The sequence below is a fragment of the Phlebotomus argentipes genome, unplaced genomic scaffold (genome assembly GCF_947086385.1).
Source record: "Phlebotomus argentipes unplaced genomic scaffold, Phlebotomus argentipes genome assembly contig_46, whole genome shotgun sequence".
NCBI classification, from domain to species: Eukaryota; Metazoa; Arthropoda; class Insecta; order Diptera; family Psychodidae; genus Phlebotomus; species Phlebotomus argentipes.
In genome coordinates, this window is record NW_026776153.1 from 352,393 (window position 1) to 380,269 (window position 27,877).

Here is a 27,877-nt window from a genome sequence, read left to right on the forward strand (position 1 = left end):
AAAGAAATTTCCCGTCGAGATTTTGTGGTTTTGGGACACAATGTGACATGTTCAGTCGGGACAACTCATCGATTTCCCATCGACAAGCATTCCAGTGACAGTGGCGGCCATGTTTGCAGTGTTCGTGTTTACAAAACTGTTTTCCTAAATAAAAACACCCCAATTAGTGGAAAATTAATCAGCAGATAGTGCTCAACAGTGACGATATTGTCATGGAAACCTGCTCATATGCGACGATGCCCTCAAATGCCCAACATTCCGATGCATTTCCACTGCCAGGTGAGCAAAAGAGCGCCCCATTTGTCACAGCGAGAAAATGTCGCTCTCAGATTACACTGAGACTCGCGGGCACTCCTTTCGCGTAAGTGGGACAAGAGCAGAGTACTGGAGAGCTGTTCAGCGTGCCTGGGCACTTCCCAGCACTGAAATTATTCAGTGTCTGGAAAGTAGGGTAAACGTGTGAAAAAGTGCCTTCATCATCATCAAAAGCCAAACCATTGTTGACAAAACCCAATTCTCACTGGCTCTCTTTTCTTTCACGGCCCGTGTAGACCTAACGCCGGAACAGCAGAAGCTGCTCATTGATCTGCGAAAGAGGAAACAGGAGCTGCTGCTGGAGATTCAGGTAATTATGTACTTCTGTTGGGTTTCTTTCCTTCGCGAGAGAAAGCCAGAAGCGAAGGACGCGCAATCGACGTTCAATGACTGTCTAGAATTACTGAAATAGAATTCTCGATACATTCGCATTGGAATTGATTTGGGCAAGCCAAAGAGAGCTATGCTGAAAGAAATCGACACTCCTCAGACGCTCAAGTGTTTGCTCAAAAGAGGGAAAAAGGAAAGCCAAAGGGGCGACAAAATGGTCTGTTTGCCATTGCGAGAAAACTGCTTTGAGAAGCAATGGAAATTAAATGGATCAGGTTTAGTTTATCTGTGAGGCTTTCAAGTGTTGGAAATTGAATAATTTTTGTCCATGAATCATCATCATTGAGTCAGTTTTGTTGCAATAACAATTATAGGAAAATCATTCAAATTGATGGAGAGTTCAACAAATCTTCTCATAGACAAATAATATTCTGTCCGCGGTTGAATTTCTCAGCGCAAATCTCTCCGCGATGGCTTGACAGTATAAATAGGCAAATATAGAGAGTGAATTTCGGTTTGAATACACAAAATTGCCGAGAGTGTGTTTAATTTACAAACAAAACACACGCGAAATCATCGAGAGACAACCGCGCACTTTTGGCATGAAGCCCCACCAGAGAAAATGCTCTTCTTAAGGCACTGCCTGCCCACTCTGTCTGTCGCAAGCGGGACAGAGAAGAGTTAAAGTGCTTGTGCTGCTGCCAAGAATCCCTCTATTTGCAGGACGGTGGGCACAGCAAATGAGATTTGACCCTCAGAGACACATCCTGTGAATTCATTCTCTTCTTGCACTCTGTGGCTGAGAAATACTCCGCGTGTGAGAGTGGAATTAATCCGATAAATTTCACTCGATGCGCCACACAAAGGCACTAAATTAAATCTCCCCTCGGGAATTTATTTATATATATAGATTTTGTGGAAGACTTATAAATTTTTTTTTCACGGTGGTATTTTACGAGGTGGTTTTCGTTTTTGAGCTTTATCACTTTCACGTAGTGAAAAATATATTGGGAAATTGACACGCGCGATTTTAATCTTCAAGGCAAAGAAGATTTCTTTTATAGCATCGCAAATGCTGCGGAGAAGCATATAAATTGATAAATCACACTCTTAAAAGTTTCCTCCTCAGACGACTGAAGCATGAGAGATAAGCGCGGGTGTGTAGTTTTGCTGAGAGGAAGTTTGCTGAAAAGCCCAGTTTTAAAGAGTGGAAAATTCATACATTTATCTTTTTTTTCATTTTCATTGTGTTGCTGACTGTTTTTTGTGTGTAGTTTTTCAGAGGAACACACAGGAACTTATTTGGGGCATTTTGCGAACTGCCACGACCTTCAGTGGTTGTTTTTCCAATCAATCTTTTGGTATAGTTCATTGGAATTGATCTGCCTTTAATATGAAATATCATTGTTGGATGCCATGGTCATCGTGACGCGGCGTTGACGTCAAAACAGGCCTGAGAATAATAACGAGAGATGTGACGAGTGTTATTTTTGCATATGGAGAATTCACCAAAATATTCGATAAAACTGGTTTCCTTGAATCAAGAATGTTTACAAGACTGTGAATATGTGCAAAATATGTGCTCTATTTTGGTCTTATATTTGCTAAATCCGTCCGGAGAAATGAACAATGGCTCAAAGATGTTCCTTGGTGATTTTCTCAAGTACCACAATTACTTGTGCTAATGCTAATGTCCTGGTCATTTGCCGATATAATTGGGGAGATATTTGCATTAATTGTTAGCAGGTAACTTTTCTTTCTTCTCCTCTTTCTCTCCCTCTCTCTCTGGCTCTGTCAAGAGCGCGTGAATTGAGTTTGCGAATTAGTTTCGCACTGAAGTGGCATCCAAAAGTGCCTCTCGAACGGCGCTTTTGGAGTTTCCTGACACTGGCTGACCACTCGTGTTGTGGGATTAATTGAATTGCCGAGGGAGTAAACACAGTGAGATGAATTCTCGACATTTTTTCACACACACACACACACACACACACACACACACACACACACACACACAAACATTGTATGGCGATCGGGCGCTAATTAAATGGAAGACATCTTCTGCAAATAAACACACAAATGGGCAGCTCAAACACTTCTTCTGCAGACTGTCGAGTGAAAATGAGAAGACGATTTATTCTGTGTAGTTGAAAAAGTTCCAGTTATTGTAAAGAACTAATTTAATTGCTTCAAAATCTCTGTGATGAGAAATTGAAGGGAAAATCGTGTGATACTTATTCGTTTCTATTGCTTTCATTGCGAGGATGATAGAATTCAGTTCATTTTATTTCACAATTCTGTACGGAATAAAATTCAAATTAACAATTAATTTGTTCATAAAATTATTTCACAGCATATTAAGTTTGTAGATCTGTTATGCCTTTTCTGAAAAGTACAGTCAAGTTCCTATGCAAGATTAGAAAACCATAGATCATCGCAATGTTAATTTGCTGCTGGGCATTGAATTGCTTTGGTCAGCACGGGAATCCTGCTGTCGCTGACTCTGCGCGGCCTTTTTCGCTGGCTCTGCGTTTGTGTGTGAACACCCGCCGACGTTACTGGTCACACAAACCTGAAGGCAATTCGCGGTGACTTCGTGGACGGGCTGGCAATTAGTCAAGAGCAGAGAGGCTCAGCGGTGAGTCTCGCAGAGCAAAGGCTGGGTTGAATTGCCAGATAATCGCGGCGGCGGCGGTGGAGTTTGGTCAGGAGGCGCGCGAGTGCGGAAAAGAGTGTCGAATCGCCTTTTTTTCCACTGTGTGACGACGCAGTGAATTCCCTGGTGCGGAAGTGATAGCGGCAGATGGTTGAGAGATTTGACATTGATTAATCAGCGAAGGATTATTCTCAGAAGTGTTTTGTGTGAGTGGGGCAAGAAAAAAAGGAGCAAGGTGGCGCATTTAGAGCGCAAAATTGTGCAATGCTTTAGAGGGAAGAGGGGAGATTAGTACAGATTGTGGTGTGCTAGAGTGGGCACAAAAATAGTCTATTCTCAGACCAAGTTGATGAGAGTTAATAGGAAAAGTGTGATTCATTTTCATGTCATTGTCGGCAGCGAGTAAATGACTATGAATTGCTAATTGATTTTCTCAGTCATCTCACATACACATACATTTCCACCATAGGCAAAAGCGCCGTGTATAAATTGCGAGGTGGTATCAATGAGTTGAGCCACAAATGGGTGGAATTAAGGCATGTTATCAGCTTAAATACCGAAAATACACACACGAGAACGCAATTATTGGCTGTGTGTGGTGAGGCGGAAATTTTCAAGAGTTTCCACCAGTGCGACAAAAGTGTATTAAAAAAAAAACCCGCTGCTTTATTATTTTTCTTTTTCGCAATGCGTTGAGCCGCGAGGAGAGACAGCGCACAAAAAAAGAAAGAAAGGAATTTATAACACGGTGTGGATCATTTATTTACTTCTTCAGTTCTTCTGTTGCGATTACCTCAAGAGCAAAGATGCAAAGGAGGAAAGGTAGAAATAATAATAAAAAAGCGAAGGGAGAGAAGAGTGGCGCGAAAGAGGCAATGTTGACGAGTGTCTATCAGAAGCAGACGAAGTCATACAAATTGAATTTAAATTTATTCAAAATACCATGGGTGGATGGAGGCAAAAAAGGAATTTAACGAGTCTCTCATATGATAACCAGATTCTGACGTAATTGAATAAACATGATATCATATTTTTATATATGAAGAACACATTGTAGAATGTGTATGAGAGCTTTTTTGCCTTCTTCTTCTTCACAATACAAATGTTCTTTGGCAAAATTCAGTGTTTTGTGTGTTGTATTTGTTCTCTGGGATTTCTCTTACGATTTTTTTTACACATGTCAGTGGAATTTTACGCCAGGGTGGGTGGAGAGAGAGAGAGAGAGTGGTGAAAAAATGTAAATTCTCAGTTGATTTCTGATCTCTCACTGCGTCTGTGAAGGTTTTCATTGCTGCGTCAGACTGGAATACGCGAGGAGTCATGCTTACATGATCTCTGGGAGGGAATTTTATGTCGTGGTCGCTAATAAAATTCAATCTGACGCCTTGAGAATTTACACAAATGCAGAAATAAGTCTGTACAGTCAAAGCTACTCTTCATCTCTGCCTTTACATACCATATTGTGTTGTATTCTTAGAGACAGAGGCAATCGAAGTGGACTTTTGCGTTGAATTGCTGGAAATTCCGATGAATTGTAACATATTAAAGTTACTATCTCTATCGATATTGGAAAAGTGTTGAAAACAGTACAGCAGCGATTATAAGAAATTATCTAGATGAAGTGATTTTCTTTCATATTTTCTCACTGTATTTTCTCATTGTTCCGGTGTTATTTGCAAAATGATTACAAAGCGAGAGGGAGAGAGAATACGTGCTGCAAATAGGAAAAATTGAAGGTGGAATTAAAATAGCTGATATGCGACTGGTGGCAATTATACAATGGCAAATATTTCATATACTGAATTGAGAACGGAAAAGTGAAGAGTGTGCATCAATAAAATATATATCAGTCAAGAGAGAAGGAAAAAATATCTTGAGATAAATACACAGATATATTATTAAATTGTGTTTAGAAAGGCCAAGCAAAGTGGCTGAAAAACCTCTATTGTAATACAATTGTCACATAAATTTGGTATTTATGTGTGGGGGGGGGGGGGAATTGAAGAGAGATACGCCTTAATACACTCTCCGCTATTGACACAGGAGGAGAAGAAGCAAATTGATGAATTGTAGAGGATGACATGGTGGAAAAGATCTCCAGCACTCGTTTTTTCCATGACCACCGGCAGGAAATCCACAAGAAACTCATTTTGCTGACTTCTCTCGCGGTGTTGTTGTTCTTCTTTTCGCTTTGCGCGAAGGAGAGAGAAACGAGTGGCGAGAAGGGGCGATAAAAGTTGAGAGAAAAAAAAATAACTTCATTTTATCTTTTGTGTGACTTCCTGTCTTTTTATTTATCACCCAAGTTTTATTTGTTGCAACAAAAAGCAATTTATTAAATAATAATTCAATTTATGACTGGCGAGAGCGAATTGATGAGTTGAAATTGACTGTATGTCTTTGGCCATCACGATGAGTGTTGGGCATGGATCTTGAGAAGAAGAGGTCAGAGATGAGAATAGGAAACAATTACAGTTGAGTGTCAAAATAATTGGCACAATATTGCTATCGAATTATGCCTTTTTCTCTCTTTCCTTTTGTGTCATTCTTTGGGTAATTCTTTGTGATGAACGTTGGGAAAATAATACAGATATAAATGTATTTGGGCAATTTGGTAGAATTAAGGCTTCTGCGAAAAATTTCACAAATGATACAGAGAGAATTCCCGGGAATGTGTGCCGAATAAAGTTGTGATGAATAATTTAAGTCAACACGTCTCAATTAATGACTAATGCTGTGCTGTCGAAAGACGATGCATTGAATGCGCGCGGTGGAAATTGAAACATTTTTTGAAAATTCCATTCAAGTACTGCCGAAAAATAGTAATTTCTCCTTCACGTTAGTTGAATCTCCAAAGATACTGATGCTGTTGCGATGGAGGAGAAATTGAGCGGGAGATGAAGTGAGAACGAGAAGAGCTGACATGAATTGAGGATGGGAATAATCAACAAGTTTCTTGGGAAAAAATATTTTACTCACGTTCTGAGACATTTTTGTCGCTATTAAATTCTTGCCAAGTGCGGCCAAGAGTGAGAAGAGAGGAAAAAGTTCAGAGAAAATTAAAATGACACCGAAGAGAGCGTGTTTTAGGGAAATTTTCATCTCATTGGCGGCGATAGGGCTTTTATTTTAGGTTGAGATTCACGCATGTTTGACGGTGGAAAAAATGTGTGTGTGAGAGAGACAGAGAGGGAAATAAAAGTGTGTAGGGAGTGATAAAGTCAATTTTAGAGAGTGTCAGTCTAAATTTGACCCAATTTCTCATCCAAAATATGACTTTCACAGCGCACAATTAAATTTTCGCTGTGTGAAAATTCTATTTTAGGCCTTAATTTGGGGGGATTTGAAAAATCCTACGCCTCTGACGAGGAAGTAAGGAGTGAACTGTTGACAGTGGAGCGACAGAAGTTCGCGCCTGAGTGTGTGCTGTGCAAGAGAGACTGAAGGAACGTTGTAGTATTTCACGCATGATGAGTGTTGAGTGACAATTATTATTGACGAGAATGTGGAATGATGTTCGCATATAGTGATAAGAAATCCTCGACGAACAACTGGTTCTCGTCACTGAGGCGCCAGCCGAAGAATAACAGCAATGCCAAGGACGCGAAGGATGCCAAGAAGATCCAGAAGAGCTGCATAGACCTCACGGCCCACCATAGGGGCGTGGAGCCGTCGGGCGTGCATCAGGTCACGCAGTGCGTGACGGAGAAGCGTGATGTGGTGGTGGATCGCCGGGCGAACGGGCGAGCCGAGCGGACGGAGGAACGGAAGGTGGTGAAAGTGACCACGAGGACTGTGATAAAGCAGCGGGTGGATTTCGATAATTGGAGCCGCGATAGGCGCGGATTGGTGTTCGATGACAACGGCAGAGTGCTGAATTTGGCCAGGCGCTTGATTGGCAATGAAGAGAATCTGCTGTATATCGATGATGCCGATGGCAAAGTGAAATATGACTCTAATCGCATCGCAGACCAAAAGGTAGATGAGGTCAGGAGAGTGCGTGTTTGGGGTGGTTTTCACGGACGAACATTGTTCTGACATCCTCATTTACCATCTCTCCATATTTGCATAATTATATTCTTTAATTGTCTTGAGAGCACTTTTTGCTTGTGTTTACAAAGCAATGAGGATTCAGACACGGAGTTGATAAAAGATAGTAATGATAGATAAATGATTTTATTTGCTGTGAATTCCATTGTAAATGACTCTGTTATAGCTAAAGGTTTCTTTAATTCGTGTATTTGAGGATTTAAGAATGCGAATCTTTAAGCAAAAATCTGTTTTAAACTGTAATTTTGTTGCCAGAGAGTGAAACTCTGCGACCGCAGGACGTGAGATCAATTGAATTTAATCTGCATAAATAGATTGAATGCAAAATTTATTCACTGGCTTTCTCATGCGGGGAAGAAGACAAGACGAGAGAGAGAACACAGACAGCGACATGAAAATTTATGATTTCCTTCAACAATTTTTCTTTCTCCTGATTTCTTTCCCGGACTCTCGACACGATGCTAATGCAGCAAATCAAGGATGAACTGTGCGAGGTGGTGTCGGAGATGGAGTCTCTCGACTCTCAGGAAGACTGCAAATATTCCAACAAGGACAAACAAATGTCAATTGGGCGCAAGAAATTCAACATGGATCCAAAGAAGGGAATTGAGTACCTGCGTGAGAATCACTTGATTCGCATGGATCCGCAAGATGTGGCGTATTTTCTCTACAAAGGGGAGGGACTGAATAAAACGGCAATTGGTAAATAAAAAAAAAAAAATCTCTGTGGTTCAATTCTCATGATAAATTTTCAATATTTGCAGGTGATTACTTGGGAGAGAAAAATGACTTCAATGAGCAAGTATTAAAGGCATTCGTTGAATTGCATGATTTCACCAATTTGATCCTGGTACAAGCTTTAAGGTGAGTTTTGTGGATGACTGAAAAATGGGTGGACTTTTCTCACTTATGTTTCCTTGCAGACAATTTCTCTGGTCCTTTCGGTTGCCCGGCGAGGCGCAGAAGATCGATAGGATGATGGAGTGCTTCGCTCAGCGCTACTGTCAGCTGAATCCGGACATTTTCACCAACACAGACACATGCTATGTCCTGAGCTTTGCCATCATCATGCTCAACACGTCACTGCACAATCCGTCGGTGAAAGACAAGCCGAGCATCGAGCAGTTCATCTCGATGAATCGCGGCATCAACAATGGCGGTGATTTGCCACGTGAGCTACTCGAGTCGCTGTATGAGAGCATCCGGACGGAGCCGTTTAAGATTCCGCAGGACGATGGGAATGATCTCATGCACACGTTCTTCAATCCCGACAAGGAGGGTTGGCTGTGGAAGCAGGGCGGACGCTACAAGTCATGGAAGCGACGATGGTTCATTCTCAATGACAACTGCCTGTACTACTTCGAGTACACCACCGACAAGGAGCCGCGCGGAATCATTCCGCTGGAGAACATCTCCGTCCGTGAGATCAGTGATCGCAACAAGCCGCACTGCTTCGAGTTGTACGCTTGCGGGGGCGCGGAGATAATCAAGGCGTGCAAGACGGACTCAGAGGGGAAGGTCTGTATCTCTCATCTCTTGGGGCACTCTTTGTTCTCGCCAGTGCAACTACTTGAGAAAGTTGTAATTGTGTGTCGCCTTTCATTGAGTGTCTGATTCACTGTGGTCGCACAAATTGATGCAAATCACCCAGACTTTGGGTGAAAATTGAAGGCTCCATTTGACATTCTCATGCTAATTTTGCGGTGCACCGACACAGTTCAAGGGGAATCTCAACTATAGCGTGCACGTTTTCTCTTGTGCAATTGTAATATACATATTGGGAGCTCTCTTCTGATATAATTCTCAACGGTCTATTGAGTTGAAGAAGGTGCAGAAATTGCGAAAATTCCTGTGCTGTAATATTCTAATGACTCACTTTTAAGCTTTTTAGTTTTTTCTAACACACCAAACAAAGGAGATTTTTATCGCACGCTTTGGCGCGCTTATCAAATGCAGCTTCTCTAGACCGGAAAATTTTCCTCGCACAACCAGATAATATTTACTCAATTTTTCCTTTCTCATGTTCATGTATTGTTTGTCTTTGGCATATTTAAAGATGTATATATAGCTTCTTATCTGATTTTGCTATTGCTTATTTTTCTTTGAAAAAAAAATTTTATGACTGGTAAAATTCCCGAAGCACAAGAGTGTTTAGAAAACAGTATCATTTGTAATTCTCTTGAGAGCTTCTTCTCTGAGGAAAATTCAGTGCAAAATTCAATCTGATGATATTATTAGAATCTGAGAAATTCACAATTTAACGATTGTTTATGATTGCATATTCAAAGATTTATGTACACTTCACGCACAGACATTTGGGAGAATTGACGTGACGTTGCATTTTGGCTTTGATGGGCAAAATCAATTGGAATAGTGCGTGTGACTTTAATTTACAGAGAGAAATTCAAGGGTGGGGGGAAATTTCTGGCCTCGAGATGTGAAGACCTTTCGCTGCTTTTGCTTGATTTCACGAGATATTTGAGAAGTTCTGGGAATTTGGCAAACAATAGCAAAACTCAGTCAAATTGGTGACCTCCTAAGCTTTCACTAGGGAAGCCCCAACATTGAATATTTATTGCGGCTGAGTGGCCTGAAAGTGATGGTTGAATTGATTTTGAAACAATTCACATTAATATTAATTGGAAATTGATACATATATTCTGGGAGAGGAGAAGGAGGAGGAGGAGGAGGAGGCGTCTTGTGTGGTCGTTTCTCACCTTGTTTGTCTTTCTCTCTTGTCTGCAGGTTGTCGAGGGAAAGCACACGGTGTATCGCATGTCGGCGGCCACGGAGGAGGACAAGCAAGAGTGGATCAAGTGTCTCACGCAGTCTATCAGCCACAGTCCCTTCTATGACATCCTTGTGCAGCGCAAGAAGAAGGCACTGTCCAAGAGCTAATGCGAGGACATCCTCCGCAATGGCAAGCGAAGAAGGAACATTCAGTGAAATGCGCGCAAGACGTTATTTATAAATTCTCACTTTCTCAACTGTGAGTCACACACATTTTATAAAGTGTGTGTCTCTAAGGCTTCCATCCTTTGATAACTCACTTTTTTTTTGCGTCGTAACTTCTTTTACTTTCTATATGTGAAAGAGAAAAACTGAAGGAGAGAGTGAAAATTGAGAAGCACAAGTGAGAAAAAAATATTCCTTAAGCAATTTTCGTGGAACAACTTTTGAGATATCAATAAGAATTAAACGTGACATTTAGACCATCTTTACAAAAAAAAATGGGTGACAAGTGAAGCGGAGGTGAAAATAGTTTAATTTATGTTTATATTACTAAAGTAAACAATTTAGTTGTGACTAAAAAGAACGCTATCTCATTTGTAAGAGTTTATTTATGAAAGGAGAGAAAATCAAATTTGCAAAATAAAGAAGAAAAACAGAATCTTAAGAGACAGTGATGTGGAACAAATTTGTATAATTTTTGTAGATAGGATGATGAGAAATTATATTATGATTAAATTAATAAATTAGTAATAAAAGTAACAAATAAAAATGCCATTTTGAAGCTATATTTACTTTTATTTTATATCCGTGTTGTACAATTCAACGCTAACAGTGTGAGAATTTTCCATTTTTCCATCATTTTTTTACTTCACTTCATTTAGTATATTCGTCTATTATTTTTTTCTTTTACCCATTTTCTTGTGTGGTTTCTCTATAAGTTTTCATCTCAAATTAATTTTTTTTTCTTCTTCATCTCTTTATTCGTCTCTTGGTCCATAATCAGCATGTAGAACAAACCATATTTATTTTTCCACCATTTTCTCCATGATTTCTCTATTTACGTTAATCCTTAGGGCTCTACAGTATAGTATTCAAATATCATTGATTATTTACATTTAAATTCTTTATTTCTTCCTTCTTAATTGGGTTGTCATGGTGTGTGATTTTTTATCTTATCATTCTTCTCTTCGCATCTAATTTCTCTTCATCATTTTAACGTAAATCCAGAGTTTGTGTGTGTATGATTTTCCGGGGGGATGTGGGAGGATAAAAGGAGGAATATATTGTATGAAAAATTATTAAAATTTAAATATACAAATATCTTTTTTACTCATCTTCAGTCGATAAATTATTAAATCTAGATAATATTCCATCCAAATTTCTCTACATCTTCCAATGTTATTCCTTGCCCTTGGTTCACCATCTCTCTTTTCCTCCAGACAATATATTGTATAATTCAATTAAAAATCTTTAAATTTCTCTTTTTTAATCATTATACCAATAATTATGCTTTTTTTTTTAAATATCTTACTATACGTTGACGGTATTCACTGATTCACTTATTTTTCACTTTACATAATGCTTACTAATGAAATTCCATCCTAAATTAATTCCTCTTGTTGCGGACTCTATAAAGAAAGTGGGGACTTAAGGAACTGAGAAGACACAATGTTGAAGTTTCGCGTGAGGGTGAATTTTTTTTCCCCACTGAACAGAAGTGTTTACTTGGGTGTTGGGGGGGAGTGAAAGTGGGTGGGAAATTAACCCTTCTGACGGAATAAAAATGAAATTTTGTCACACCTCCACAATGGGTTGAGCGCTGAATGAATTAGGCTCATTAATCATCGTGCTTTTCAATTAAAGTCTAATGAAGCAATCCTCAAATTTATGAATCACACTCTCGCTCTGATGATTTATTGAATTTAGGCTCTGTTAATTGCACTCGATCTTCAAGGACTTTGTGCGCTCTCTTTTCTGCCAATTATAAATCGCGCGCATTTCCCATTTTTCCATCATCCATCCATAGCACGGTGGAAAGTTTTAAATTGAAGAAAACGTGGACAATAATGAGCTAAACAGAGAGTTTACTATATAAGCTCTCCTCTTCATCAATGTCCTCTAAATGTAAATTAAAGCCGAAAGCGGTGCAAACTTTGCTACTAATTTGCTGCAACTAGTTTAAAAGTAGATTATGACAAATTATATCAGCAAAAGCAGATGTTATGGCATTTGTAAATTTTGTATTAGGTGAAAATTGTGGGATTTTACCCGCTAAAATGCTCATTTTCACAATTTGAAAAGCTTATTTTCAGCTCTCCACTTGAATTTAATTACACAAGCCAAAATTCGCGACTAAATGTGTGAAAAGATTGCACGATGATTTGTGTCCGGCATTTAATTCATGGAAGAAGGGTTAATTTTGGGTAGCAATTCTTCATATTTTTTCTCATCGTGTAACATTGCTGATTTCTACAATTATATTATCCTTACGTTTTCTTTAAGGTATATTACAATAAGGTAATAATATGGGTTCTTCCATCTCCTTGTCTTATATGAATATCTCACTTTTTTTTTGTCCTTTAAAATGTAATTTATCGTTGCAATAGACGTTATGATATGATCAATTTTTTTTTAATCTTCCGTTTCATCATTTTTTTTCTTTCTTTCAATATTTAATATCTCAATGAATATTCCATATAATTCCAGGTAGAAACACTAAAATAAAGATTCTCCTAGTCTCGTGTGTTGTCATTTTATGAAAATTATACACTTTTACTTTTAATTCACTTATCAAGTCTTTCAATATATGAATATTTCTCACTTAATTTTTATTACTTTTTCCTATATAATGATTTCCTTCTTTTTTCTCTCTCTCTCTCATTTCTTTGCAAAGAATGTTTGTGGTATAGAAAAGATGTCTCAGGTTCTCTCTTTGTGGAGGAATGAAAAAGGAAAATTCTTTGAGACCTGAGAGTGCAATATTAGTTGACTTTTTTTCTCTCTCTTGAGAATTATAGAAAAGCCATAAAGAAAGGAGATTCTTGTCATATAGTTTTACAGGTAAAAAACACAGATAAAAGAAAGGTCACAGAGTGAAAAAATGTACTCAACTTTTCTCTTTTTTTTCTTTGAGTTCTTAAGTGAGTTTTCGGTGTGTGTGTGTTGTGATAAGAAGCAAAAATCACGTTTATACAATAGCTACAAGTTGTTTTGAAAAAGGCACAAGGGGAAAATTGGGAAAATTTAGAATTATTTTATCCACTTTCTTTCTCTCTATTCTATAAGAGTATCTTCAATGTCTCTAGTCATCCTATTCTTTTTCAGTATGTCTCTTCTTTGTCTCCTTGTTATCTCAATTCTCACTGTATTTAGCGGCTCCTCTAAGAGTGGCAAATTAGAGATTTAAATGCTTCATCTGGGACTCTTCATCTTCTTCATCATTTCCCGTGAAGCCAAAAGGGAGAATTGATTAAGAAATCAATCGCGCGAGGAATGGAGGGTGAAGTGAAATTAAAAATTAGTTAATTAAATGACAAATTAATTAGCACCGTATTAAGTCCGTAGAAAATGCTCTGGTAGTTATTCAAGAGTAGATCGACTTAGCGAATGAAGAGAGTATGAGATTCCCGAGGGGTGAATGTCTCTGCAAGAAGTATTTTCACCATAGTGTTGTACAAAATGCATTCGCAATTTCCTATAATGTATCAATATTTAAATGCCTCTTCCGGTGGATATTATTTTTGGATTACAAAAAATTCCCACCACCCACGCTCAATGTGTGGCGGGAGTAGAAAACTTCCTGATGTTGTGCAACATTTTCATGGCAGTGTTCAGAGGACACATACAAACACACGGTTTTTGGAAATATATCAATAATGTATCACGTTTTTCCCTCGGGAGTCCCCCACGTATTGATATTTTCCCAGCGATGCAGCAGAAAAACACGATGATGAATTATTCAAATGAGGATAAAGAGTGATGCATTCAATACGGAATGCCCGCGAGACGTTCGCCCCTCGGCTCTCCTCCCGCGCGCGCACACAGCAGAGGCCAGTGAGTGTCCCTGCGGAGAAAGGGGATGATGCGGTGGCTTCTTGCAGCTCTAACATCATTTATATCATTATTAGTGACAGAGTTGTGCCATGGAATCCGTGGCCAGAAAAAAGGGGGCGGAGAGAGTGGGTGGTCTTGTTGGTGGTGTGGTAAAATTGTGAAAAGAGAGTGACTCGTGGTGGACACATAATCAATTATTCAGCTTCATTTAGTCATTTTACATAATTATTATGAATTAATTAATATGTGCTTCCGAGTGTGTTTACTATGAAAACGTCATACTGCATGTGTTTTTTTCTGTGTGTGTTAATGTCAAAAATGCATTTTTATCTATCACAATTAGTAATTGATTGATTTTATGGCAACAATTATTCTTCGATGTCTATTTTACATCCTCTCTCGCTCTCACTCTTTGTGTGTTTTCTCATACTTCAATAATATTATTTTCTTTTTGCTCTTTCGCATATGGATTCCTATAAAGTACGGGGAAGAGAGGTTGTTTCTCTTGAGCAAAAAACGCACTCCTTTATTCTCACTATTTTAGACAGAAACTTCATCCTAAGAAACTCCTACAGAAACTTTACTTTTTACACAGTCATTTCTTCACGGGGGGACAAAAAGAAAAAAAAACTCATGACTCTTCAATCAAGCATGCAAACATTTACATCAATGCACATTTCGCCACAGATTTGTCCTTGTTCTGGAGGGAAAAAGCTTCCGAGACACACATAGTGATCGACAGAGTGTGAAAAAGCGTGGGAAATTCCTGAGGTTTATAGTGAGTCTCTTCTCTTTTTTTTCTTAGTTTTTCAATTACACAGATTACAAAAATAAAACAATGCTTGGATTTATTTTACATCGTAGAGAAAATGGAAGATTCGAAAAAGTTCTTAAAGAGCCCAAGAAAAGGTAACTTTCAGTGGCGAAAAGTGTAAGTGAAGAAAGGAGAAATTATTTGAAATTGTATATACAGAAATTTATATTATATGTGTGTTTTGACATCAGAATGGAATTTTGAAATTTATACATCTTTATCAATTTTTACCCTTTTTCCTCGCTCTTGACACTTTAATCTCCATTTAACTACACGCATTTGCGCTATTTTCCGTCACATTCTTACTTAGGTTTACACAGAAAAATAAACTGAAATTTCTAGTATTTTCTTTTCCTTACATAAGTTCGCAATTTTTTTCAATTCTCATCTCACTTATACTTGTCATTAGAGTAGATACCATCGTAGTTATTGTCAAAAATCATTCGTACAGTTCTCAAAGGTGAGTACAATGTATTTTTTTTTCTTCATCTTTATATATAATATATAGATAATTTAAGTATTTTCCATCCTCTCTCTATAAAGGTTAAAGATTTACAAACGCGCGTCTTTTAGTGTGTTTCATCATCCTGTGTGGAAAAGATTTCCAGAAGAGAGAACAATTGCATGACTTATTTTCCATGCCGAAGAAAAATATGTCATTTTTTTCACTCAATTTTCAAATACACTGAACTCTGTGTGCAATCAATTGTCCCGCATAAAGCGATAAAGAGTTATTCTTTTTACACTACTCGAGAAAGTTGTTTTTTTCACATTCATGTTAGTTTTTATGTTCTGAAATGTCTGTCAATGTTTTAATTGGCAAATTATTTTGAGGTCACATTATAGAAAAAAGCACAGAAACGTCATGAAAAGTTAAATTCCGGCAAAAATACACAGTTTTTTCCTGTGGTTAACAATATTTTTGCGGGCATTGTGAAAAAAAAGAAAAATAAAATAAATACGTAGCTGAGGAGAAAGGAAAGAGGCGCGGATTTTAAATGCAATATGAAAAATCGAGTCAGAAAACGAGATTAAAATATGTTGCATAATTAATATGGAGCGGAATAATTCAATTTCATACTCATTTATGATTCCTTTTTTTTCTCCCCTCCCAACCAATCTCTCATGCTGCATATTTTTGTGTGTTATTTCAAAAATTTACTGTTCATTGAGTGATTATGAATTAATTACCATAAAAAGTTTTTTTTTACTAATTAATACCATTTTATACCCACAATAATAATAATTCAAATATGCTATCAATGTATTACGCTACTTGACATGATTTTTTTGGGATGTTATCTGATTAATTTTAATTTTATTCATGGTTTTGCTAATTCAGTTTACTTGCACTTGTTCGCGAAATGGATGTTTGAGTGTGGATTTGTGGTAAAAAAGGGAGGTTTTTCATTCATCAATCTCTATAATATTATTTGATAGTAATTTCATTAACTCTACTTCTTCCTTGCTCACTGGATTCCTTTATGCAATTCTCTTTTACATGCACACACACACGATAAAAAAGGGTTTATCTTTTCACAGAAGAGCGTCATTGATTGATTATATTGATCACAAAACCCACAGATTTATCCATAATGTATGTTTCTACCTTAATACAGGGAGGATTTTGGGGGTGGTGTTTATAAATATTGTATCAGCAATTATAATAATTAATTTCATGAATATTAAATTACATCACTAAGAGACTCCATATGTACACAATTGATGCCTTTCCACCACTCTAAACGTCCTATATATAACTTCTGATGGAGGAGGAAATTTTCAATGGCATATTTTGTCATCTTCACATTAATTTCCTTCGAGAAATAATTTTACAAAACAACTCAATCGACAACACAAATATTCACATATCCGCCTGAATTCTTCATATATATATGCCTTCACATTGCCGGAAAAATAGTTTGTGGGTGTGTGTGTGTGTGTTTGTGGGGGAAATCAATCATGAAAATCGTGTCCCTTTCCACCCTCTTTCACTCCCTCGACGAAAGGCTCTCCTCGAAGTCCTCGTCGAGCAGTCAAAATTTCTCCTCCTGTCAATATGCGGCCGGCTTGTATCCCAAATTCTTTCGTTGTAGAAACAGATGAATTTCACGGAAATTCGGCCGGTTCTGCTCATTTCGCTGCCAACATTCGCACATGAGATCATAAATCTCTCTTGGACAGTTCATCGGAATGGGTGGCAGGGCCTGCAACGTGGCAAAGAACGGCCAAAGAGAGGAGAATTTAGTGAAAAACAGTCACATACCGCACTTTTTTATAGCCTCCACTCGTGGGGACTTCAATATTGGCAGTAATTGATATTTATTTTATCGATTAAAGAGCCATTTACCGACCATCTCTCTCCCGCGCAATTAAATACAACTCACAGCGAGAGAGAGAGACTTTAATGCCACATCATAGGGAAAAAAAGCAGCGCGCCGAAGAATAACCCTTTTAGCTAAATTCAACACAATTGCTTAGGAGGAAGTGCGATGGGCGAAAAAAAGAGAGAGAGAAGAGTTACTCGATGCATTTGGGTTGATGGAATTGAGATGAGATGGAGATAAAGTGATTTTAAATGGATGGGATCCATAGTTGAAATTGTATGATTTTATTAGCGAAACTTTCACACTTTAAGTGGCTGTCACAGTCAGGAAATATTCCATCAATAAACAACTTCACGACAGATATGAAGAAAAGCGCTCTGGAAATCCTCTATTGACTGTGGCAAAATTGTGTTGACTTGAAATGATTCTTCACGATTTCTTTCACCATTTGCGGAATAGACCTTATATTCTGGGCTGCGATGCTCAGTATAATAACTCCACTCAAACAATGCTTGATATTCTCTCTCTGCAATTTCTATTGAGATATCAGCATCGCGAGAGAGAAGAGAATAGAAAAATAAACTATCTTTTAATTGTCATCTCTTGTCGTCCGCCAACCTCCAGCTCAGCAATAGAGCAAATGAAAGCCCCAGACAAGAAGGTCTGATATGAAAAGTACACGCAAGAGAGCATCTTTTATGTTTCGCTAACAAAAGGGAATCATGCAGAAAAACAGTCCTTCATCCTCTTCAACGACGAATACACATTGAATTGAAGAGAGAAGAACAAGAAAAGGAAGTGGAGGAAAAAAAAATTTTTACAGCCAGGATAAAATTTTTGGGTTTCGTCTCATATTTCACATGGCGGCACACGTAAATAATTAGTAAATCATTAATGTTGAAGAAGGAATCATCCACAAAACCATATTGACATTTATTTTTATGGTTTTCCCTTGTATACACGAACTTTTATATGGCACATTCTTTCTCCCTCTCTCGCGCGAACACGCAAATTAATGGGAAAAAAAGAGAGTCGCGCATAAAAAAGAGCAACAACAACTAAAAATATATACTGAAAAAAGCATAACAAAAATCCCACTAAAATGTCTTTTATGCTTGTTCTCCTTTTTCTCCTGCCCTCCACTTTGCAATTAACTTGGGAAAAAATTGGGAGGAAGAACTCGAACACAGTTGAAGAGGGTCTCATCGCGCGTACTTCTTTCTCAATGGCGTTGGCAATAGAGAGATGAAAAAAAGAAAAATGTACAAACGGAGAAAAACCGCAGACAAAACAGCGACAAGAGTCACTAAAAATTAAAAACAGACGTGCAAATAGTTTCCCGAGTGCGACAGAGTGACATCCTCAAGGGAGATGTTCACCATGACATTCGTTTTCTCTGTACCTTCCCTCGTGTGCAGACAAAGGAGAGAGATAAGTCGGAATGTGGCTTAAAGTTTCCCGACTGTCCGGCAATTTTATATATATATATATATATAAAAATGATAAATAATAAATAGACGGTGACTTACATGTTTCTTATCATCCTGATAGATGTGACCAATATTCTCAATTACTTTCTCATCGCTCATATTCTCAAAGGGCTGCTCTCGGGCGAACGTCAGGATCTCCCACAGCGTTATTGCAAATGACCAAACATCAGACTTTGATGTGAATTTTCCCTGTGGATGGAAAATTGCACAATACACATGAGGATGGATGCCATACAAAATACATATAATGCATGAATGAGTTGGCTTTTCATCCCCAACCTGTTTTTCAGCAAATGCTTTTCCACCATAGAAGCTAATTAAAACTTTTTTTTCCACACTCAATTCCACAGCAAGATTTTGCACCCCGGAAAACATATTCAGTTGCACTCTATTTTTTAAGATTAACTGAATAGATAGCTTTTACAACTCATCTGTTATGGGGGGACAAAAGCTTGTAGCAGCAAAAAACATATCCAAAATTTCACTGCATTGAATATGAGATGAATGAAAAATTAGGGATTAAAAAGAAGTTTTGTAATACTTTAGTGTGTCATAAAGTGGAAATATGTTGCTTCTGATAAGAAGATAAATAAATAAAATATAATTTTACACATTGCAAAATAATGGAAAAATATTTTCTTCACACTCCACTTTCATTAGCCAAAGGCTTTTTTCCACTCATTATTAAGTGATTTAGAAAAAGCATAAATCAAGTAAAGTATGACAAATGCTATTCACTCTCAGGTGAACCTGAACAGCCTCTCTTTTTCTCTCTCTCTCTTTCTTTCTGTGTATGTGTGAAAATCATAGACACAAAGCTGCGAGGAAGATAAATTCTGGGAATTTTCCGAGCCTTGCTGTTCATATTTTTCAATTAAAGTGTCACGGTATTTTCCACTCGTGCGGGCATGAAGAGGAGAGAGAAAAAAAGGGGAGCCGCAACTAATGCTTCAATTTACCAGTAAAACACTCTCCCACGACATCCAGCGAATTGGCATTGGTTGAGATTGTCGACCAGCGGCACCCTCCAAATGGCAGTAATCTCCTGGATACTGGAGACGATTTATCACCGCACCCACAGTGCAGATTTTCACTTCCAGATGTGGCCCAATAATGCAGCTCCTTTCGTTGTTCAACGCACGTTTCGACGGCACCGGGAAAAGAGAGTGTTGGAAAACATTACAGCAAAATTACATTTATTGCGCGACACTCCGTTTGTCCCCCGACCAAATTCGTCTCACTCATTTGTGGGCCCTCGATCGGGTGGTCGATTTTGAATAAAAATATTTTTATTATTTATTATTATTGCTCAAGTGGATTTAAATGGCATTAGGGTTGTGGTTTGTTATGTGTGTGTGCACCCTCGCAAATGGCAACATTGTACGTGTGCTCCTGCATGGATCTTCCCGATTAAAGGACGCTGCAGCCTTCGCCTCTCTTGGGAGGGATTTTCCACAAAACAGGGATCGATGCAACCGCATTTGCACATGCAGCACCCTCACTCACTCCCTCTCTCTCTCTCTCTCTCTGTCTCATCAGATTCTCGGCGGTGTGGAAAAACATCCTCCTGAATGAGTGATTCTTCCCCACCCCCTCAGGATTTCAAAGTTAATCGCGATTCCTAGACAAAAAGAATGCATGTGACTCTTGCAGACAGACCAGAAACTGTTGGGAAAACCTCTTCAAAAGAGTCTGTCGCTCGCAGTAATTCTCATATCTTTGATCAACGCGAAAGTACAATATCGCCCATGAACCGTCCAAATTCAGATACAATGCCGCAGTCATTAAACTTTTAATTACGCACATTGATTCATCGTTCCAGGAAATCTTCGAAACTCCGCCATGAATATTCATGATTATTCAAAACAATTTGCAGACAATCTCTCGCTGCCATCCCAAAAATTGACGACGCGCAATACATGACTTTTAAATCACACAGAAATCTTAGCCCCATCTTCAAGACAAACATTCCGCCTAAATTGACGATATTATAATCAATTGAATTATCCCTCAACCTCTCTTGCATTAAGGCTAATCTTTATTGATGCCCCAAAATGAATCGAACTATGTTTTTAATTAGTGTCACTCATTTGTGATTAAAATGCGCATGATGCTTGTTTGGCTAAACTTTTGAATTTGAATTAAATTTTCTCATCTAATTGGATGAAAATGAAATTGTTCGACTGCATATTTCACCTGTTGCCGCTCCAAAGCAATAAAATGCCAGATGAAAAGTTTTGATTAAACCATATTGTGTTTTATTGACATATTTTGCTTATTAGAATATGAAATATTCATGCGCCCTTCTGCATATCATTGCCTATATTACACCAGCCAGAGTTATTTCAATCAAAATGATTTAGTCATTCTACGAATATTCTATAAATCGGAGAGCCGCAAACTTTCCAGCTATTTCTTATGAAAATTCACTCGGGTTCAATCATTCACATAATAAATTTCATCATATGGAAATCTCCTTGAATTTATATTCTCCCAATCATTTGATGTGATTATGACGAAGTGATGTCTTGAATCAATATTCAAATCTCATAAATTTAGTCTGTCGAAACGGAAAAACTTGCCATTTCCCATTAACTTTACGATTGCCACCAATTAACCGAAATTGCGATAAGCAATTTTCATAAAAATTTATGACCAGCAAACTCTGTATATATGAAGAAACTCTTCTCACGGACTTTAACATTGAATATTCAGTCTGATCAAACAGATTAATCGACAAATGAACACGACAAATAAGACCCTAAACATCCGTAAATCACCCAATTTTTAATTAAGTTGACTATTCAATTGCGAACAGGATCAATGAATTTGTACATTTCGTCTGTCACTGTGTCGAATGCTGCTCTTTGTGCACTTTTCACATGAAAAACAGAGATGCTGCAACTGTGGATTTCACAGTGAAGCCACCGAAACGATACATTGGAACCTCACCCGAGCAAATCCCTCCTGATTTCCCTGGGCTTTGGGCCACTTTGGCATTTTGAGGGGTGTGGGCTGCTGGGAAAGAATAAAATTAGGGTGCACGTGTCTAAGTATTATCCGAGAACGGTCCAGAAGTGACTGCTCTGGGTTATTTTCCCAACCCTCCACCGACACTTGGTCGATCAAAGTGATTCCGGAAGAGAATCAAGTGAGATATAGCGTCAGAAATGGTATTAGCATATCAATCATTTTACCATTTTCTTGCACGTCTCCTGGCTCATCCTTCTTCGCCGTAATTTCTCACATCTAACCCTACCTCCCTCTTTGCCTGGCGTCTCGCATGCGGGAAGACTGGGTGAGATTCTTTAATCTCAAATAGGATTAAAGCTCACTGAGAATATACACACAGAGCTTCACAAATCCCCCATATTTCCCCCATCGCAGGATGTGATTCTTAGCAATTCGCAGCTTTTGCGGTTATGTTGATGTGCTAAAGCCATCCAGAGACAGGATCATTTCATGGGGGAGGCGGAAAACTCCCTTTGTTTTCTATACAATTTAATTCTTTCGCAGAAAGTATTTAACTATACTTTTCATCTAGCGAACTTTATTGGATAACCAAAGAATCTCAACTATCACAGACTTTCACGGCTTATCGTGTCCTTTTTCAACTGCGTCTCACACACAAACACACACACACACGTTCTAACGCCCCATGAATGCCGGCGAGCAAAACGAATCGGATATGTACAAATGAAAAATGAAATGTGTATTATTGCAGAAGTGAACGGAAAACATATCATCAATAGTGGGTGAAGCAGGGCAATGAGGGGAGAAGTTCTCTCCTGAACAGGAGAGAGAGGGTGGAAATGGTAAATGGCGTGCCCCGGAGTTGAATTCAATAAAATCTACACAAAACCAACGCGCGCCCGTTGTTTCTCCGACATGGTGACAAAGTGCATTGGTGTAAAATTAATATTTTTTTTCTACAATATTTAACAATCACACCCACGTGACCCTCGTGCCGATTTTGTTGTTGTGTTGAATCAACGTCCCCCACCCTCTCAACGGGGGTGGTCCAGGTCCGTGTGGCAATGCAGGAAAATATAGGGAATAATTATACTGTGTGACGCGCCATTCGCCGCGGCGCACGCACAGAATGCAATATTGCTGTCGCCGCGACTTTTTATTTGTCGCACACAATTGCATTGGAGCGGCACGCGGAACTTTCGTTCACGTCTGGGTGTAATAATAAAAATAATTACAAATTGAATTAAATATTCATAAGTTTAATTTAAAATCAACAGGAAGGGACAGCTGCTGGCCCCTTTCAACCTCTCACATACTGATGACATTCACCCTCGTGCACCCTCGCGCAGAGTTGGCCACTTTTGGGATGATAGATGAGAGATTGTATCTCGCTGCCATTATATTAATGAAGCAATTAAAAAGGAATGAGAAATTGCCGAATGGGAATTTTCCATTGTTGTTTCTTGAAAGGTCTAACGAGTTGTGAGCATCAAATAGCAAAAAAAAAAACAAGGTACATGATGAATGAAGTAATGTAGGATATAACTTTGCAATTTCATTAATAGATTTGAGCTTCTATGTCAGCTCACTATTTTCTTCTATTTTCTTCTATTTTCAGACAATCTTGCTACGTTTATCAAATTCATTCAAGGTGAGAATTGATAAATAAATAACAAAACAATCAAATTGTCATAGGAAAATCCTGTGAATTGTTCGCATTCTTGTACGTTTTCAGTCTCTCAGCTAATTTCCATCCAACTCTGCGCTCTCTTAGCAGCTCGCTTATCTTCCCAGAGCCTCAAGTGAGGAGGGAAATGGTTTTCAGAACCGGAGGGCTTTAAAAATACATACTAGGGAAAAAAAATTAGCGACACAGCGCGAGGAAATAAATTCATTTTGAGTACCATGTCACGCTCACTTTTACACTTTCTCCTTCAATCTCTCTCTCTCTCTCTCTTCCTCCCGAAGTGCTGCCCCTTCAGCGCCCCACGGCCTCGCCGGCGCCCCGGAAATGAGGAAACAGAGTGTGCAGGCAGGGAATTACTTAGACTTTTCCTCCTCATATTCCCCACAACCATAAACATTTTTCCCTCCACATAATGTCAACGCACGATTGTCTCATGGTCCGCAGAAATGCTCTTCGCCCACGTGTGGGCGGAGGAGGAGCACAAGAGGTAGAAGAAAAAAAATGGCACAGAGAGAAAATGTAGATTAATATTGAGTTGACCTGAATTGCTAGTGTACGGAGTGGTGCGGTGTTAAGAGGGGGTGGCGGTCGGGGGGTGGTGTAGGACGGACAGAGTGAAGAGCAAAGACTAACCTCGTTGCTAGATCCTTGTGTACAAAGTTCATTTGCTCCAGATACTTCATGCCCGAGGCAATTTGTGTGGCAATGTAGATCAAACAGCCGTAACTGCAAAAGACCAAATAATGTGGAGTTAGATAAACTTGGCACACAGCTATCATTTTTGCCCATCGCATCCCTGCTCTGGGGGGTTGGGAGAGGGTTTTTACCTGTGCGGGGGGAAAAGATTCATCACTCACCTGAGCGAATTATTTTGTACCCCAACGGCAGTTGTCTCCGCAACATGCTCTTGGAGAAATTGATTTAAATCCCCTGTACAATTGCTATAGTCTAGTACAACACAGACGGGCTCATCTCGTAGACATGCCCCTAGTAATTTGGCCACATTTGGATCACTCAGGCGTCCCAGGTGTCTGGCTTTTGCTCGAAAGTCCCTCTTCACATTTTCAGGTGCACTCGAGCGAAGGGTTGCGACACCAACCAGACTAGAACTGCAACGGTAATTACAGGATTATTCTTCATAATTGTCCACTATGCCTTATTATGCTGGCCAAGATGGCTCAAATAGGGGTGAAAAACACAGAGACTCTGCCAGCCATTTCCTTCAGCCTCACTCATTTTCTTACGCAAATGAACGTTTTTTTTCTGAACTATTTTTTTTTACCAACCGTTCTGCCAAGCTGAATAATTTGAATGTGACTGTGCAAATAGAGTCCATCATTTTAATTTTCATCTTTTCACTGGAATTGCACTGGTAAAATTTGCACAAAATGTTTCAACTTGGAAAAATTTTATGCTTTTCCGATAAAATACTTAGATAACTAAAAAGTTTTCTAAACTCCTCGAATTACAGCTCAACTTCATATTCATACTTTCCCAATCTTGTGCACATAATCCGCCGTACAGCTTCTAATAAAGTTACTCAATCTTGCACCGCGCGTCTTACATCAACAATTATTATGAGTTCACTATGCGCTCCACTGCGAACGGGAGAGGAAAAGATCAAAGTATGAATGGATGCTCTTCACAAAGTTATCTCAAATATTATCCACTCATTTTCCTCATAAGAAATTCAACACAGTGCATTTTTGAATTTCCAGAGAGGGAAATTCAAACTCACTGAGACACTTTTCTTGCAGCTGCTGACAAGCGAAAACTTTCTACACAGTGTATTTTTTTTCTTAAAGATTGCCATTCTTTCATTTCAGAATTTATTGTTTCCTTTAGACCATTCGCCTTCACGTTGATATACTTCCACTTTCTTTTCTGTATGAAAAGGGGATTTAAAATATAGAATTTCAGGGATTAAATGTGTAAAATGACTGCCTTCACCCTTTTAATATTTTCAATTATTTCCATGACTTTATTCGCATCATGCGAATGCCGCCTTTCTTCTTTAATCCCTTCTAAGTAATTGTACACATTTTCCCATTCTTTTTCACCTAATCCTATGTTTAATGAACGAAGGATTTTCTGTGCTTTTTTATTCTCTGCTTCAACATCGCACGCTGAAAATATGTAATTAAGAGAAAATAATAGTTAAAGCGCAAAATCCCATTTTATTTTAAACTTGTATTGTAACGAGTTAAAACTTTGCCATTCAATCGCTTTTTTTCACTCTCTCTCTAAACTCTCTCGTTTGCAAACTCTATCAATTGATTTCAAATTAAATCCTTTTGGAATCTTCTACTTGAAATCAATTGCTGGCAAATGGGTGATAATTTTTATTTTACATCCACTGAAAAAGTATCTCATAAATTATCACAGACCTCACAATATTTATCACAAGTAAATTACGAATGAAAGCGCAAATGCGCAATATCGATGGCAAAACTTGTTCTCTCGCACTCAGCCTTAATTCAATTTAGCGTATTAATTATGTGAAAACAAATTCCGACCGTAATGTGGAATGTCTTGTTTGAATTCTCACGCAATATTCTTTTCACAGATACTTTATTGAGCCATTAAGTGTCCCATTAGGCCATTGAGATTGAATTTCCTCTAGTTTGTGCGCCCGCAGATTTTAATCTCTCTATCTCTCATCGATATTATTTGAGATTTTGCACTCCATTCGAGTTTTACAATTATTCACGCTTCGAGGCAATTTTGAGATCTTGCAATTCACATTCAGCGCCACGCCGAGAGACTCTTTGTAAATGGCAACGATTATAAAATATATATAAAACTAAACTCCTCCAATGTTATTGTATGGCTTTTCAGCGTGTTTCATGGTATTTCATTAATTTTCACTTTCAAATGGTGCAAAAGTGCCCAAAAGCACGTTAAAACTTCTACTTGAATGGCAAACGCGTGCACAACAACTGAGAAATAATCCCGCGAGGGGTGTTCAAATGAAGTGTTCTCCACTCTCAATTTTGATGTTATACATTTTCCATTCTGGAGGAAATTGAGAGTTGCTCCCAAAATTCCAATTGGCACGCCATAAAAAACGGTGTTTGTGGAATTTATTGAAGGACGAAAGAACAATTCCTTTGCGCTATATTTGAGCGAATTGTTGATTGATCAATTTCTAGCATTTCCCTACAATTTATAATCTTAATAATTCTATAGAATTTGTATAAAAGCAGTCTTATCATGGACTAAATGTGGGAAATGTGAATTCAAAGGCAACTGATAGCAACTGAAAATTATCAAGTACACTTGTGCTGGATTCCTTTGAATATATACGTATCTTCCTTGGCAATGTTTAGGTGCATTCGCAGTGCGCCCTAATGGAATTTGCGACAGGAGATTCCCAGTGAAATTGTATACCGTGTGAATTACAAACTGCACAAGTTGAACACCCTCATAATCCCATTTCGTCAGATCGCGTAATGCTATTTGCAAACTATCGCTTCGGTGAGATTATTTCGTGTATGTTGCGGAATTAAAGGTGCGGAAGCGGCACAAAAGAAAACCACCGCATGATGGTCTCGACAGTCTCTTTGGGAGCGTAGCACAAAGGCATCAGGGAGAGGACTCACTTGATTCCCTTCGTCTCGCACAGATGGAAGTCGCCGAAGATGCCCGTGCCCAGCTTCTCGACAATGCCCAGCGACTGTCGCGGGAACTCCTGCAGCTGGTAGTCGTCATCCGTGGAGATGGCATCCACGTCGCTGTAGGCGTTCATCGCGGTGGATGGGGTGGTGGGCGTGGCGGGCTTGCAGATTGCCGTGGCGGCGTAGTACTTTTCCGACGGCGGCGGCGGAATGGGCGGCGGCTTGGGGAAGATGTTATTCAGCGGCGGCGGCGTGAGGCGAACACTGCAGTAGCCGCCAGGGATTTTGGGTATCAAATCCTGCATGTGTGGCACAGCGTACTCCTGACACACGATGTCCGGCACATCTGCCATTGAAGAGCGAAATTGAGAAAAAGAGACGCCTCGAGAGCGACATGCAATGTGATATTCAATTGGAATCATAAGCAAAACGAGCACAATAGTCTCCAAGATGTATTCAATCATCTGGCGACTCTGGGGAAATGCCATCCGCAGCACATGAATTTTTGCATCTCCTCAGAAAAAAAGGACTTTTCGGGATGGAAGCAAAATTTACTGCCTCAGGAATGTATGACAAACAGGTTCTTTTTCTCTCCGAAAAGTTTCAATTTTCCAAAAGAAATATTCTAACATTTTATACTCTGATAAATTTCACAAGTTCCCAGGGACATTTGAATTATCTCATGACAAGTGCTTTTGCTCCTTAAAATCATTCACTTTTTAATCCATCATTAAAAATTTACAAGAAAGCCATCCATCGCCGGGCGCCTAGCAACATTTCCCCCGCTGAGGGAGAGTAAATTAGGGGTATGATTTAGTGGTGTCAGCGTGGGAGC

The 27,877-nt window shown here is 38.8% G+C and overlaps 2 protein-coding genes across 7 annotated transcripts in view; one reads left to right on the forward strand and one right to left on the reverse strand.

Moving 5' to 3' along the window:
- Nucleotides 1-88: 88 nt before the first annotated feature.
- LOC132262338 (cytohesin-1) lies at nucleotides 89-10,928 on the forward strand. Of its 6 annotated transcripts, none has more exons than XM_059761625.1 (6): nucleotides 89-279; nucleotides 552-625; nucleotides 7,819-8,050; nucleotides 8,113-8,212; nucleotides 8,272-8,866; nucleotides 10,094-10,928. In XM_059761625.1, exons 1-6 carry the CDS (start codon nucleotides 213-215, stop codon nucleotides 10,244-10,246), a joined length of 1,221 nt encoding a protein of 406 aa, XP_059617608.1. In that variant the 5' UTR covers nucleotides 89-212; the 3' UTR covers nucleotides 10,247-10,928. The 6 variants fall into 6 exon arrangements, with proteins under 6 accessions (XP_059617608.1, XP_059617575.1, XP_059617592.1 ...); XM_059761592.1 differs by lacking the exons at nucleotides 89-279; nucleotides 552-625 and adding exons at nucleotides 3,239-3,700; nucleotides 6,624-7,276; XM_059761609.1 differs by lacking the exons at nucleotides 89-279; nucleotides 552-625 and adding exons at nucleotides 3,239-3,533; nucleotides 6,624-7,276.
- Nucleotides 10,929-11,036: 108 nt separating this feature from the next.
- Nucleotides 11,037-27,877, reverse strand: part of LOC132262378 (discoidin domain-containing receptor 2) — a 67,015-nt gene continuing 50,174 nt past the window's right edge. Inside the window, exons 12-17 of the mRNA XM_059761645.1 lie at nucleotides 27,028-27,388; nucleotides 24,283-24,534; nucleotides 24,059-24,151; nucleotides 19,725-19,887; nucleotides 18,805-18,954; nucleotides 11,037-17,155 (exon numbers count right to left, since the gene is read on the reverse strand). Of these exons, the coding sequence (XP_059617628.1) occupies nucleotides 17,003-17,155; nucleotides 18,805-18,954; nucleotides 19,725-19,887; nucleotides 24,059-24,151; nucleotides 24,283-24,534; nucleotides 27,028-27,388 (1,172 nt within the window). The 3' untranslated portion in view covers nucleotides 11,037-17,002. The remainder of the gene's footprint in view (nucleotides 17,156-18,804; nucleotides 18,955-19,724; nucleotides 19,888-24,058; nucleotides 24,152-24,282; nucleotides 24,535-27,027; nucleotides 27,389-27,877) is intronic.